Genomic DNA, 16,466 nt, shown 5'->3' on the forward strand with positions numbered 1-16,466 from the left:
TCTGTGTGGAAAAAAAAGAGGATATAAGCCTGCATACAAGTTTACTTCCGTCCAAAATGACTTGAACTGACACTTTTCTAAAAATAGCCATTCCTTAGTGTTGGAGAAGGAATGACTGTTCACGTGTTAAAGCATGATCAACACAATGCGAAGACAATTTAGAGATTTAGGGAGTATTATCATTCCCTCTTGTGGGAAGATGGGGCGTGTACCTGCGGGGCGTGTATCTGCGGGGTGGATAAATGCTGTTCCTCCAGCCTGCAGCCTCCTGCTTCTCCACCTGAACCACAGCTCGGCTCATTCAGCCAGGCAGGAGGGGGGACAGGTACACCGAAGAGCCTAGTAGCTCCACCTGTAACTCCCTTCGCCTCCACATTTCACTTCTGTTTTTTTTTTAATTATTATTTTTCTTTTAAAGGCGATTTATGTATGAAAGTGAAGCAGCACCGGAAGAAACATGACGGAGCAAGGAAAGAAGCTGGTGTTAGTCGTGGTGGATATTCTTTGCGTCTTTGTCGGTGAGTGCCCACGGCTTCCCCTTCCTCCTGACAAGATGGTTGAAACTCTCATCAATTTCAGTTAATCCAGCCCATCCGATGCCTTGTTTAACCCTAATTTACATTAAAATTGATGTTTTAAGATTGCTGAACAAGTCTCTAGATCTACTATGTGGGCTCATAGTCTTTATGTTGGTGTGTTTTTTGCAAGAAAACTCCCGGGAGGTGTTTGATCATGTGCTACTGTGGCGAAAACAAACACGCAAACTTGGCAGTGATTTTACACTCAGCAGCAGCAGCAGCAGCAGCAGCAGCAGCGAGCGAGTCACCTGAACCCTCGATCTTGTTCAAACAGGCCAGAGTCTTTCTCAACTCTGAGTAAAAATGCTGTTGGGACTTTCGGTGTTTGCTCTGGCTGACACACACCAATGATTTCCTAAATCCCAAAGCGGAACACACGCTCGTCTTGTCCTTTCTCTCGGCTCATCAAGGCGTTGATTAGATGAGAAGCAAGCAATCCCAGAGGAACTCGCGGCGCTTCTCCAATTATTGAACTCTGTAATATTCAAGATCCTGCAAGACAGTTGATCTACTCTATCTATCTATCTATATATATATATATATATATATATATATATATATATATATATATATATATATATTTAACTGAAGAAAAACTGAACCCTCAAAGTCAAAAAGCAGGGATTATTTATCCGTTTTTAACCTTGAGTAACTATGTAAAATGGCCTTTACAGATCTGCCAGATCTTTTTCAGTGAATCTTGCTTTCTACAATGGCTGAAAAACCTGTTGTGGAAAGTTTGGGTCAGGTGTGTGTGTGTGTGTGTGTGTGTGTGTGTGTGTGTGTTGATGGTGGGCTCTTGTGTGAATACTCCAGAGTGAACATGCTGCTACTCGCCTGGGTCTCTGAGGGGGACACCAAAAGCCCTTAGTAGAAGAGAAGTGACATCACATGAGCTCACATTTCAGAGGGAACGTCTGTATTCAAGAAGCGCTTTGTCAACATCTTTTCAGTGAATATCTCACATTCTCTTGCTACTTTATACTTCACTTGTGCTGTAATGTTCAGAATATAAACGGCGTGGTTTTCTTCTTGGATTACATCTGAGGTGGGTCCTCTTATATTCGGAACATTACGGTAACGTTGGATGTTGCCTTTGTCCAGGGTAAAGATGCACGATAACATCAGCACAGACTTCGACAATTTCTGAGATGTATCTGTGTCAGTTTGATGGTCGATATTTACACCAGCCCTGTTTATTGCTCAAGTCTCTTCCACGCTTTTATTTTTTTAAAATTTCGACCTGTTTTTAAGTTTTCAAGCTCTGAATATCACTTAAACTTTTAGAAAAGATAATATCAACATCTGTTGTTGGTGAATTCAGATATAAAAGTAGTAATTCGGGACAAAGAGAGGAATTAGACGACGTCACGGGGGTTTGAGGAGATGGCGACTGACGGTTTCATCCACATCTTACGGTCCAAGAGTTGAGGAGGAAGTGATGGAATAAAATGAACAGTTCCCACTTACAGTTGTTTAGGGTTGGTGTAGCTTCAGTTTTGGCATTTAGTTGTGATTTAGGCTTTAATGTGAGTTATACAAGTGTGCGTGTGTTTGTGTGTGTGTGTGTGTGTGTGTGTGTGTATCCATCTAGTGGCTGACAGTGGAGGAATGATAATGACCGCTCTGCTTTTCAGCCCTCCCAACTCTCATGATGTATGTTAGCGTGTGTCGATGCTTTCCACGTCCATTTTGTAAAGAGAAAAAGTCTGTTTTTCACCCGGTGTGTTTGTGTGTGCGACGATCCACTCGGCTGTGACGTGATGTGGACACGATCCTTATCGATATGTAACATTTTCTCTGTCAGACAACGGCCAAAGTTTCCAGCTGTCACGCCTAAACATTTCCCATCATGCAACTCAGTCGCGTCCTGCATCTGACCATCCTCTCATGCGGCGTGAACAGTTTGTGACGCGCGCTTTCTGCTTGGAAATTGGAAGTTTAAAGCCTAAATGAATCCAATGGATTTTCTCACACTTTAGAAGGCGCAGATGGCACTTGAGGTACCGGTGGTGAGATCAGACAACCAGAAGAGGGCTGCTTTTGAGAGAAAAAGACCATATTTAACTCAAATACCGAGCCAATGTTGTACCACAGCATCGGATAGGTTGACTTGTTAGTTTTTCACAGATTGTGTGGGTCATTTCTTATTTTTCAGTCTGGGGGTTACAGTAACAGCCCTTATCTTGCTGTTTTTCCATCCATATCTGTTGTTAAAACAATTTCCTTCTCTTAATCGTTGCATTCTTTCTAGCCTGCTTTTCCTGTCAAAGTGTTTATCGTGTGTGTGTGTGTGTGTGTGTGTAGGGTCAACCATCATTAGGGTAGTACCTCATGTAAAAAAAGGAGTATGTTGTGTTTGATACGGCTGGAATGTGCTGAATCTCTAGATTGTAACTCAACTCTCAATCTATCCTGTTTTATTTCTCTGTTTTTCCCTCTGTGGGCAAACTTTCATCCTATCATTATTTGTTACCACTCCAGATAGTAACAAAACACACACACACACACTGCTGCTCGTACACTGACACAGGCGGAAGCCTTCTTAGCAGAGTGATATTGCATTGTTGGACAATTTTTCATCATTTGTCAAGAGGGTTTAACCTAGTTCTTGTGAGAACGGGTCATCCTGTTGATGTTCCATCCATCCATTTTCTTCCTCTTATCCTGTTAAGGGTCATGGGGGGGGGGGGGTGGAGCCTATCCCAGCAGCCCTCAGGTGAGAGGCAGGGTTCACCCTGGACAGGTCACCAGTCCATCGCAGGGCCAACACATAGAGACAGACAACCATTCACACTCACAGTCACACCTACGGTCAATTTAGAGTATCAATCAGCCTCGTCCTCTCTTGATGTCTTTGGACTGTGGGAGGAAGCTGGAGTACCAGAGAGAACCCACACAGGAACAGGGAGAACATGGAGACTCCACACAGAAAGATCCTGTGATGGAGCCGGGGCTCGAACCCGGAACCTTCTTGCTGTGAGGCCACAGTGCTGACCACTGCACCACCGTGCCGCCCACTTCACTTTTCTGTGTCTTGTCTTTTTATTCGTCAAACGCTGAGCAGTCACAGGGAGTGAACCTCAATCTTCATTGGGGGTGAAAAAGTCAAATATTGGATCAATTTTGAAAAATTTAAATTTGATGTAAAAAAAAAAAACTGTTGAGTCAGAGTAAAAAGTAATTGATTCTTTTTTCTTTTTTTAAAATCCATTTTAGGTTGCACCTTAGTTTTTTCCTTTGTCTGTTAATCTTCTGGTCATTTTTCACGCATAATCAGTGAATCTTTTAGTCTGTGAAAAATTGAAAAAGACTCCCAGAGCCATTCTGTCCATTCAACATTCCAAAAACCAAAAGACTCTTCATTTTCTTCTTCTTCTTCTTCTTCTTCTTCTTCTTCTTCTTCTTCAAAAAACCCCTGTCAAATCCCGACATTGAAGAATATGGAACCAGTAAATGTTCGTGCTTGAAAACGAAAGGATAAACCAACCATAGAAACAGTTGCTCACTAATTTTAGATTAGTGACTCGTTGCAGCTCTTAATTTCCACTGAGTGAAATATTTTCTTTGATCCATTTCTCCCGGTTTTCTGTCGCTATCAGGTGTCACTGTTTTTACCAGTGTAATCGTGTGTCTGACCCTGAGTCAGCCTGTCAGGTAGGATAATAACAACAATAACGGCATGACTACAGACTGGGATGTCTGGATGGATGCAGAACACTGGATAAGGGAACATCTGGAGGAACCTTCGGCGTAGTGTTGAGAAGCACTTGCAGCTTTTCTGGTGGCCTGAGACATTTCCTTGAGTTTGTCACCCGTCTGTAACTGTTCACACCCTAAATCCATCAGCGTAAGGCGCCTGAGTCAACACTTTTAATGTTGTTTGTCCCAGTTTTAATCGTTGGTACGTGATGGGACGGCGAAGAGCCGTCACCCCGCCTCCTGCTGCAGCCCCTAAAACTACACCCACGTCAACGCTTCGAGCATAAATACTCGATGACCCTGCTTTCTTTATTCCTTGACGCGTGTGTGTACGCCAGAGTTCAAAGATACAAGTAGCAGATGGATGACGTGTTTGAGCGTTGCAGAGTTGCAATGCAAGTGTGGCGTCTTCCAAGACCAGGAGCCTTTTTGTCACGATCGCACGTTAAACACAGTTCCTGAAACGGTGACCGGCGATTTTAGCCCCTGCAAGTATTTTCCTCATTAGCACATTGTTTTATTTTACTTCACGCTCCATGTTTTAGAGAAAACAGAAGGAAGTAACCCAACATAACCAGTTTTAATGTCTTTCTATTTGAGGCAGGATGTTTGTGTTGGACCACACAAGGGAAAGGAGAGCTGTTACAAAATGTTCAAGTATGAACCTGTTAACATACAAAAGTTTAAATCATGTACCACTTTCTGTCAGAATACGGTGAGTGGCACATGATGTCGCCACACTCACGTCATTATTTATGAATCGACTTGATTTATTGAGGTTTTGTCTCAAGCACGAAGATCTCCAGTTTACAATTTTAGGAAATAACAAGGAGAGCAGCTGCCACAGTCGACGCAGAATGTTGTTTATGTGCCATTTTAACATTTTGCCTCTCTCTCGCTCTCTTACACACACACACACACACACACACACAATTTCTTTAGCATCTCTCTTTCACTTTCATCGCAGGAATGCCAGGGAGCAAAAGTCAATACCTCACACTTGACTCTGACACATATTTGGCAGGAGCAGTGTATTTGTGTGTGTGTGTGTGTGTGTGTGTGTGGGTGTGGGGTTTACTCACTGCTCTGTAAGGGACTGGAACCGACTCAAGGTAACATTTATCTCCATCCTCTCTCTTCGGCTCATTGACTACTGGAAGACATTTCTTTCAAAAGTGTGACGCCCAACTGTAGCTGGACCGTAACGCTGATCAGACCAACAAGTTTGACTCTGGTCACCATCTTGAAAATGTCCCATCAGGTCACATGCCATCTGTACATAGGCTATAATCCTCAATCTCTAACAACGGCAAAGTGCTGTGTGTCTCTAAAGACATCTATGGGATCGTCATCAGCAGTGACTCAGGATGAGGATGAGTAGGAGGTGCTGTCGAGTTCCGGGATCCATTTTGGGAGGAGTGTGTTAGAGGTGGTTGACGTGGCCAGTCCATCACAGTTGGTGCTGGATTATGACGGTGGCGATGGCGGTCATGTTAGCCTCCTACAGTGCTGATGATGGTTCGTCCATCTTTCCCCTCTGCTGACCCTCAGAATCCCTCGTAAGGATCTTTGCCGAGGGTCGACCTCAGAGTCAGTGTCAGTATCAATACGCTACCGTGGAATATCACTGTAGGGTGCCCACCTTTAGTTGGTGGAGGTATATTTTCATCCTAATCCAGCGTCCTCTCAGGGTGACTGGATTAGGACACATGAAAGAAAGAGGAGAGTAAAACTGTGAGTCAGCTGATGACTTGTCGGGTGACTTTGACCTCGCAAGAATGCCTTTGCCTGAAAATATAAACTTGGGTACCGGTAATTCTGGACAGTTTGGTCCTGGAAGCCATCCATACAAAACTGAAATGATAACTTCCGTGGGACCCATGTCCTCCAGTTTACAGTTTACTCGCTTTGTTCTCATTTGTTAACCTTTGCATTCCAATCAAGCACTCCCACATGACACTCACGCATGACAGATTAACGGCAGGATTTAGGCTAACAACCCCCAAAACCCTGATGAGGAGAATCATCATTTTTACACAGCATTTATCACACGCACATGTTGCAAGGGGACTTCTACGAGGTGCCTGAAATCCTGTTATTTGGAGCTGTGAGCTTCTGCTTTGACACCCCAGTGTGACACCCCAGTGTGACGTGGACCGCCAGTTGTGAACCCCTGTGAGCTGTGACACTCACTCTTGAGGGTTGAATAACAGGAACACTTTCCACTTCCCGCTGGGTCAGAGGTCAAGGGGAAGTTGTACTTGTGTCTGATCCCAGATTCCATCATGTTTATTTTCTCTAAGTGGAATGGGGGGGGGGACTCTAGCCAGGAGAGATTGTGAAAGCGTGAAACAATACTTTCCCTTCTTCCTTTTTTGTCTCTCCTGTGGCGTTTTGTTACTAGAGACAAAAACTCAGCAGAAACTCTGTGTGTGCGTGCGTGTGTGTGTGTGTGTGTGTGTGTTTGCCTTTGTCCAAAAGCTTTTTCTCGTCTGCAGCTGTACAAGTTTATGGCGAAAGAAAGAAACAAAAAAACCCAAAAGCTTCACATGAAATGTCAAGAGAGGGATAAAGTGATAAACGGTGGAATTCCTACTGTTAACACCAGAGATACACTATTAAAAGCAAATGTCCAATAGCAGTAAAGTGAAAGTTCAACTTGAATCTAGAACAGTCTGAGGTTAAAAAAAAACAACAAAACCCTTAGTTTGGCAAATTTCCATATCAGTTAATAAAGGAAAGGGAAGATCTGAGGACACGGAGGAAGGAGGCAGGCTGAGACGATCCTCGTGAAATCTCTTAGAGTGCACATCTCCTCCTCAAACAACAGTCTCTTTATCGCTCTCTGTTCAAACCAAAATAATAAGATGAAACATGTTAGTTTGTGAGCACCAACTGTGCTGGTTAGCAGCGTGGACATGCTAGCAGTATAGCTAAGCTAAGCTGTTTCCTCAGGCGTGACAGTTCCCCTTTTAGCTTCAGAAAGAAAGTGAATGAGTGTTTTTCCCAAAATGTAACAGCAATTCCTACATCTACGTTTCACAGTGTGTTGCTGTTTACAGTGGTGAGCGTTCCCACAGCAAAACCTCTCTGTTGTGGGCTGAACGTTGTTGTAAAAAGTAGGAACAGCTCAAAACTTTTTTCATGCCCATGCAACGAATATATGAGACCAATTCGGCCTTTCTCCCTTTCTCCATCCGTACAAATTCGTTTCGCTTAACCTCACAATCTTTAAAAAAAAAAAAAAAAAAAAAGTCGCTGAAGTGAATATTCTACTCTCTCGAAGGAAGACATACAAACCCCACAACATGACGCTGTTTAATTTCTGAAGTGCAACTTTGTCCAACTTTGTCCAAGACTTTAAATAAGAGCGTTCAGAATGTCAAATTAATTATAATTTCAAAATAAAAACTCGGTCTCTCTGTGTAGCTGTTACCAAGTCCTACTTTCGGAGAAACCCAGAAGGATAATTATGTGTGTTACCCATGGAAACTGATTCCTATGGTGAGACACTGATGTCCATTTCTTTTTGACATTGACGATTTCATTTAGATGTATTTATGATCACATTTTAACTTTATTTTTGTGTGATATTGCGTGCTCTGAGTGGCGCCCTTCCGTAAAATGCATCATTATATCAATAAAGGATAAAAAGCCCCTCCTGATATTTAGGCGTGTCTTTCTTTAAGCCTCGCGACAAATGATATTCTACTAGTTCTACCTCTCGACTCTCCTGAAGAGTCTGAATAAGTCCTCAGGTTATGGACTCTTGTCCCTCTCCAGCTCGACCCGGGCTCTGGTAGCGGATACCGCCCCACCAACACGGACCTACAAAAACACGCCAGGCTTTCTGGAATAATAGAGTAGATGAAACAGCCTGTCCACCTCAGATAATAGGAATTCCCCATGGGCTCAGATCCCAGAGACTGGTGGAGCATGTTTGATACGAAGGGGAATCCACTTCCGCTCCGATTCTGTTGTTCAATCAGCCCCAGCTGTGCGTGTATGTGTTTGAAAGGCAGTGCCCGGCTCTGTCCGGCTCTGTCTCCGTACTGGCAGCGTGTAGCCGCCAAAGACTTCTGTCAAGCAAGCAGTCCCTTATCTAAATGTTTTCCTCGCTCCTTGCAGAATAAACAATAGTTGGACCTCACTTCAAAGAAGAGCTGAGCACACGCTCCACTTGCTGGAATAATGAACTCTGAGATGGAGAGAGCAGCGGGAGGGCTTCCTTCCGTGTAAATATATCATCCTTTAATGAAAGAGCCACTTGTCATTAAGGATGATTAGTTACAACTCCTTCAGAAATGGAGACAAATATCACTCAAAGCCTGTTTGAAGACCCAAATCCTTCTCTTCCTGTGCTTAAAGAGGAAGTAGCGAATAGATGGAGACGTGTCGGGTAGAAGCGGCTTAAGGCTGCGTTGTTTCTCGTGGCCTGTGGTGGGCAACTGCACTGGATGCAAAAATAAATGGAGAAATAAGAGGGAGAAACGAAACTCAGATACGTAGATCCTGGCTTATAGTTTTTATATCCACATTTAGGATTTATAAACTGTGCACACAGATTCATAATCCATTCAGATTTGCTAGCCAACCGCTCAGATTTGTAATCCATGCCTGTTATTGTAAACTGTGCCCTTGTTTTATCAATCCAAAATCAGAAAAAAGCTTTATTGCCGAGTAGAATTTTACACACATGAGGATTTTGTGGTGGTGCTGTTGGTGCACGCAGTCCACTAAACTATTAAAAAGTACAGAAAATATAAATATATATATATACACACAATCTGTTTTTTGGGAATCCATGTGACGCATCGATAAAACATAGGATTGTAATGGCGTTACTGAAAAAGCTGCGATACACAGAACGCTGCCAAACAACCAAAGAAAAAAGCAAAACGTATTAAATCTACCCTTGAATCCAGCTGGGATGGATTTATTTGGTCGACAGTGGTTCCTCCTTTGGTGAAGGTGCCATAATACAGAGTTTGATTTAAAAACTGTTGGTACAGATTTTCATGTAGGCTTTGTAGTAAGTGACCCACAAGCCAATTTCGGTAATCGTTTTCCTAACGAGCTTCACTTTTTTCCAGTTTTTTTTTTTTTTTTTTTACTAGCGGGATTTTAATGGCTTCTTGAGTTTCAGTATCTCACTTCTGTGTTGGATCGAGCCGATGTCTTGAGCGTGAGTAACTATTATATCGATGGGAGGTTCGTTTTAAGTTGTTGGTGTTTTGTTTTTTTTTTGGTGCTTTTTTATTTCTCCGCATTTTAGTAAGTAAAGGCAGCATTCACGAAGGGTTTTCTTCATACTCTTGCGCTTCTAAAGTTACTTATACTCTTCTCCATAGCAGGAAGCTGGAAATGTTCACAGCTGTCATGCCAATGACCTCAGACTTCATTTACATGAATTTCTGTGACATCGTGTCGGAGTTACTGTATTACTAAAATTACCCTGCTGGAACATGTTTTTCTCTCCGAGTGACAGTCACACTCTGGGAAAAGGAAGTAATCTGTCAGGAAAGCCATTCTTCTGTTTATTAAATGTGGAGCTCTGGCGTGTGATAACCTTCCTTGTATTAGCTCAAGCAGTTCAGCGTCGAGCTCTTGAAAACAGGAAAACTATTTCAAGGTTTTAGTGTAGAAAGTTCCTGACATCGGCCCTGTAGTTTGGCCTATTGTTCTTCGTAGATTTAAGAGACAGTTTTATATCCCTCCGCTGCTTCTGTGCCACTCTTATTTTGTGACGGAAATAAATTTCCTTGTGAGAAACCATTTATCAGACCTTTAGTGTGTTAACCAGGCTTGTGTGGATGCAGGACTGCACATGTCCTTGTTGGTATGTGTCCCAGGCCCTCGACTACGCAAATGTTGCCTCAATGTCAAAGGTAATGTCTGTGTGTTTCCATGGTGACAGGTTTTTTTTTGTGTCGTTTTTTTTGTTGTTTTTCTCTGAATACAAACAGAGGAGAAGCTTTTGCCACCAAGCCCAACTGACGACATATTCATGTACCGGGCAGAGTTGGGCCCTGTGCCCGCCACCTGAAGTCCAGCAGTGTGTTTTTAGCTGTTTCCTGAGCTGAGCCTCATTATGTTGTAGTTCGCAGTCAAAGCTGCCCTCAGGATGGACCCCCCCAGCTCTCTGGGGTGGGGGGCCGCAAACGGCGTGCCTGTGACAGTAGCTCAACACTATCGTCCACGATACATCACTAAAATCCTCCCCGTGCCAAGGACTTGTGGTATATTGTGCCACTATAAGTCAGTTTGGATTTTCACTATTTATGCATTATTGGAACTTTTCCCGAAGAAGACCGGTTGTAAACACTGGGATTGAACGATGGTTCGTGTGAATATCCATGTGTGTATTTTCACTGGAATTATTTGTATTTTGTATTCGATGTTGGTCAAGATTTGGGTGGTCAAAGGTCAAGTCATTGTTCCAGGCAGACACATCATGGAGACATACAACTGCAGTGCATTTCTAGTTAAGTCAAGCAGTGGCTTCTATTTATGTCCCTCCCCGTGACAAATTGCCTTAAGGGGCTGTGTAGTAAATAGTGATCTCTGCTTTGTTCAGACACTGGGAACAATTCATGTGAAACACTGAGTCAAAGTCAGTGAGATTTTTTTGGAGAGAGTAAAATGGAAAGTGCTTCCCCGCTACTTGTATCGGTTCCTGATCGTCACCTTGTTTCCCTGCTGCAGCCTCTCTTCCCTCAGCCATCCTGACGCTGATGTTCAGCCCGTACCAGAGAGGAATCTACTGCGATGACGAGACCATCAGCTATCCCTACAAGAGGGACACCATCTCCCACTCAGCCATGGCTGCCGTCACCATCACCTGCTCCATAGTCATTGTAAATCCCGACAAGATTCAAGACATCTTGAATGTTTCAACTATCAGACGAAATGTATGATATGTCTTCCATTCATGTCAGATCACCACAGGAGAGGCCTACCTGGTCTACACCAAACGCCTGCACTCCAACTCCCAGTTCAACCAGTACCTGGCAGCTCTTTATAAAGTGGTGGGCACTTATCTGTTCGGAGCAGCTGTCAGCCAATCACTGACTGACATGGCCAAGTTCACTATAGGTCGTCCACGCCCCAACTTCTTAGCCGTGTGTTCCCCGGCCGTCTGTAATGGATACATGCTGCAGATGAACTGCACCGGCAACCTGCGCAACGTGACTGAATCCAGGTGCGATGACACCCCCCACCGCCCTTAATATCACAACAGAAATATGGGCTCCTTCACCCTTTGCCACCCTTAGCTGGTCAACAAAGTCCAGGAACAGATTAAAAGCCACATAAACCTGTAGTGGTCTAGTGTAGTATTGGATGGAATCATAAACGTGACTGACAGTTACAATATGCATCACACTGCAGACACCAAACAAACTGATACATCTGCTGACTCTCTATCCTTGATGCATTGTGTCTCTGGTTGGTGTTTTCTGAAGATGTCACCGAATTAAAGCGAGTAACTTTGCTGTGTTGCTGTTTTACCCTCCAGGTTATCGTTCTACTCCGGCCACTCATCCTTCGGGATGTACTGCATGCTCTTTCTGGCGGTGAGTGAGTGTAAGACTTTGTGTGTTTACTAGAAACACACAGGAGGGACCCAAAACAGCAGGAGGCAGTCAACAAACCACCGAGGTTTTAAAAACATCATTGTTGTAATAGGACACACTGTAAAAAGACCGATTCAAAGATCCATCTGTCAGTGTGAAGTCTGCAGCTCTCTGTGAGGAATGAGGAGTCACGTGACCATTTCTCAGACAGAAACCAGTCAAATAGTACAAACTGGAGAGTAGCCTCTCAGGGCAATTTGTAAAATTCTATCAAACAAAGGGTTCAAAGGCACATTCTCATCTTAAAACCAATAAAAGTGGTTGTCATGAGAAATATATGAAAGGATATTTATATCTTATTGTGTTTAGTCATGTGTACGTCTGGCTATAATGCATATGAATTTATACCTTACCTGTGGAAATTTAAGTTGTTGTTTTTTTTTTAGCGTTAATCTATTTTTTTCCATTGATATTATAATTCATCCAATTTGATTATTTTAGGACTTATACATCAATTAGCTTTGCATTTGCGTAAATTAGCTGAAGGAAAGGCTTGGGGCTTACCTCCTGAGGTTGTTTATGTGTTGTTTGTATTTCTTAAGGTGCTTAAGCTAACGTGAATTATGCTTGAAAAAAAAAAACACTTCCTTCATTCCGTTGCACTTCCTTTGACAATCGTCAGTTTATTTCCATAACAGAAGAGCGTCTGATTGTGCCATTTTAACGTGTTCGGTTCCACAGGGCTCTGTTTCGGGAACGTTCCTCTCTCTCATTTATGTCATCGACCTGGCTGCAGCCTTGTCTTCCTTGTTCCCAGTTCCAATTTTATCAGATTAATATCTAAAGTAAAATATTGTAAATTCAACACCTATCTGGCTGTAGGAAATGCCCTAATTACTCAAGTCTCGTTAACAAGTTTCATCGGAGTCCTGGTAGATGAAAATTTTAGCTGTGGAACTTTTTTACTATTGCATCCCAGTCTACTTCTGTTATTTTATGTATTGTACGTCTCTGTTGTATCTATGTCTCTTATGCTACTAAAGGTTTAACTCCTTCCCTGACTCATCCGTACACATTCTATTTGCAAATACTATCAGTTGCATGACAATAAGAGCGTGTGATTATGTGTGCAGCTCTACGTCCAGGCCCGAATGCAGGGGAAGTGGACACGGCTGGTCCGACCCACCATCCAGTTCTTCTTGGTGGCCTTTGCTCTCTACGTGGGATACACCCGCGTGTCCGACTACAAACATCACTGGAGCGACGTGCTGGTGGGCTTGCTACAGGGGGCGCTCATCGCCGTGCTGACGGTGAGATGTCAGGAGGGTTAAATGTGAGGGATCTTCATGTGAACATATTTTTCGAATGTCAGGAAGAGATACGTAGATAGAACACTCCACTTCAGGAAGTGTCGCACTCCTCTCCGGCCAAACGGTCCCCGTGAAGACTTAAGGTATATTTAGTCACTCAGTGTGTAATGACTGTCATTTTTAAGTTTACCAGCAGGAAGTTGTCCTTCAGCAGTCAACAGAAAATACTCGTGGGAAGATGGCACTTACTCAGTCTCGTGATGCGTGACATTACTTAAAGACAGGGTGGAAAAACAGTAGTCATGTATGGGGAATGAACATCCATCAGGTGCTCTCAATCATTCATACTTGCAGCACAGAGTTGATTCAGAAAGTCCATTTTTAGTTGTTCTGATGTATTATATGTGATACACTGTTAAACTGATATATCAGTCAATTAATATTTGTTTGTAAATATTCCCATGACTAACTGATTAACTGGGAAATTTACAGCGGGGGCGCTGGAGCCTATCCCAGCGGTGAGAGGCGGGTTCACTCTGGACAGGTCTCCAGTCCATCACAGGGCCAACACATAGAGACAGACAACCATTCACACTCACAGTCACACCTACGGTCAATTTAGAGTATCAATCAGCCTCGTCCTCTCTTGATGTCTTTGGACTGTGGGAGGAAGCTGGAGTACCAGAGAGAACCCACGCAGGAACAGGGAGAACATGGAGAATCCACACAGAAAGATCCTGTGCTGGAGCCAGGACTTGAACCTGGAACCTTCTAGCTGTGAGGCGAAAGAAGGGAAAAGACACAAAATACACAAAAAGTTAAGCATAAATTGATATGTTAATTTTGGGTATGACCTGGTCCTTATGAGGAACGAAGACTGGTGCTGGTGAGAAATGTAGATTCTGAGTTCCTGGTCCAGGTGTGTATTGAGGTTAGGTTAAGGTGAGTGTTAGGCATCGATAGGTTAGGGTTAGGATTAAGATTAGGACTTGGGTTAGGCTGTCCACATGAATGGAAGTGAATTCAGTGTCATAGTAGAGTATGGAACTTGAACCTGTAAGATGTGCGCCAAGTACAGTTTCAGCCGCCAGTTCATTAAATCATGGTGTTGTTCTGTTCTTTCAGGTCCGATACCTGTCTGACTTCTTCAAGCATCGTCCTCCACTGTGCACGAGAGCGGACCCTGCGGAGAGTGAACATCTTGAACGCAAACCCAGCCCACCACCTCCTGACTCGCAGCACAGCAATCACTACAACTACTCTGCACCTGTATGATCGGCCGCCGCTGCCACAGCAACTCTGACATCACAGCTCAGTAACAAAAAGATGTGTGACAAACATTACAGTAACCACTTGCGGGAAATCTAGAACCACATCAGAGCTGCTCCCACATCACAAATATTTCACTGCTATAAAAACGTAGGATTTCCAGACCTGTTGAAACACACACTCCTCCGTCTGTCTTTTAGTTTGGGTGTGTTACGCAGAAGAAAAAAAAACTGTTCTATTTGACAGTGTGCAATGATAGCTATTTTTTACCCTTTTTTTTTCTTTCGTTCTTTTTCTTTCGTGGTTTCCATATCCATACTGTGACCTCATGGAGAGGAGGTGGAATGTACTCCACGTTGTCCTAGTCAGACCAGACTGTTGCTACACTGGATCAAGATCATATCTGCATGTCCTTGACATTTTCCTCTGCAGATGTCTCCTATATTTTACTAGAAATGTGCAGTGACCGACTGCTTCAACATTATACACATCCTTCTGTAACATTTTTATTTCCCTCATTACTACTGTATCTAATAAATGGTGTAGCTTTTTAAGAATGTTTTACCACTACTCTGCTGTTCCAGTAGTTGTGAATGTTTTCTTTTTTTTTTATTTTAATTTTTTTTATAAAAGACGCATTTGTATCACGCTCATGGAGATGTTCTACATTCATCCATCATTTCATTCTGTCAAAGGAAGTCGAGCCCTTCTCCCCGCACGTGAAACCCCTCATAATCACCTGTCTCTGAATTGTTTAGTTTATTCCATAAATGTTTAAGCCAGCGTGTTTACGCCAGCGTCTACTTTCACAACAACAAGGTTTTGTTTTCATTGAGCTATTTCCCTGCTATGTTCTCGCTGACACAGAGTTCAAGTCTGGACCTGCTGCTGAGGAATCCAGCACCGGAGGAGTGGGACTGCTCAGTTTATGGTTCAGATCAAAGTTGCAACACCGGGTAGAGTTTTTGTCGCAAGTGTCGGCTTACAAAGTGGCACTCACTCGCTCTTCTCTAGTTCCTTATTTCGGTTGAGCGTTTTTATGGAGTTTTCGCCTTTCGTTTATATACAATTGACCATGAAATGTCAATCTTTTCTCAGAAAACATGTCGCCTTTCAGTGGATAAGACCAATATTCTGAAAACCTACAGGATTTATATATGTATATATATAACTACCAAATCACAACAGGGGAATTTCACTTCAATTAGAACAAGTCTAGAGGCATAATCTTTGATTTTAAGAGACCCCCAGTTTGTTTGGTGACACGAACGGCAAAAAAAAAAATGCCTTTGAAACAGGCAGAAAGGTCCTACCGAGGCTCTAGGTAGGCGGCTATCTGCCTTGACGGATCCAAAAAAATACAAGAAAACTCTGAAGTCGCTTTAGAAAAAAATCCCTGATAAAGGTTTGATGCAATAAATACTTTGTAAGTGCTTTAAAGCAAGTTCCTTGGAGTTTTCATGTATTTTTGCGTGTCCCTGTATGTGTCAAAGAGTACCTCAACAATCACACGCATTTTTTTAGGTCAGGAATCTTTCACAACAAACATGTTTTTGAAGGAGAACATATATATATATATATATATATATATATATATATATATATATATATATATATATATATATATATATATATATATAAATAAAATTTTTATATGTCATTACTGTGCCAGCCATTAAACTCAGCTGGAGCTCTACACTCCACTTTGGAATCTGCCAGATCAGCCCAACCTGTGGACCGTCACTTTCATATTCATTTATTTCCCCCATTTTTATTTTCCGTTGTGTTGAATATTTACAGTGGGTTTTGTTTTTTTTTTGTCTTTGTGATATTATATGCAGTATTTTGTATTGTACTACTTATTTAAGTGTATGTAAAGCACTTTGCAACTGTTAAAAAAAAAGTGCTCCATAAATAAAACTCTTATCCAAACAAGTATCGTGACTCTGGAGCGACATGGGAGTGCTACGAATCAGCCAGCCATTATAATGAAACGAGAAGAAGTGTTTTTTCTTTAATCCGGGTGAACGGCA

The 16,466-nt window shown here is 42.6% G+C and overlaps 1 protein-coding gene across 1 annotated transcript; it reads left to right on the forward strand.

Moving 5' to 3' along the window:
* Window positions 1–268: 268 nt before the first annotated feature.
* Window positions 269–16,369, forward strand: plpp2a (phospholipid phosphatase 2a). Its single transcript, XM_086183189.1, has 7 exons — window positions 269–325; window positions 419–518; window positions 10,986–11,137; window positions 11,219–11,481; window positions 11,797–11,854; window positions 12,988–13,164; window positions 14,290–16,369. Exons 2-7 carry the CDS (start codon window positions 458–460, stop codon window positions 14,437–14,439), a joined length of 861 nt encoding a protein of 286 aa, XP_086039315.1. The 5' UTR covers window positions 269–325; window positions 419–457; the 3' UTR covers window positions 14,440–16,369.
* Window positions 16,370–16,466: the final 97 nt, after the last annotated feature.

This window comes from Aulostomus chinensis, chromosome 17 (assembly GCF_037954235.1).
Source record: "Aulostomus chinensis isolate RoL2024-O1b breed Wild chromosome 17, RoL_Achi_v1.0, whole genome shotgun sequence".
NCBI classification, from domain to species: Eukaryota; Metazoa; Chordata; class Actinopteri; order Syngnathiformes; family Aulostomidae; genus Aulostomus; species Aulostomus chinensis.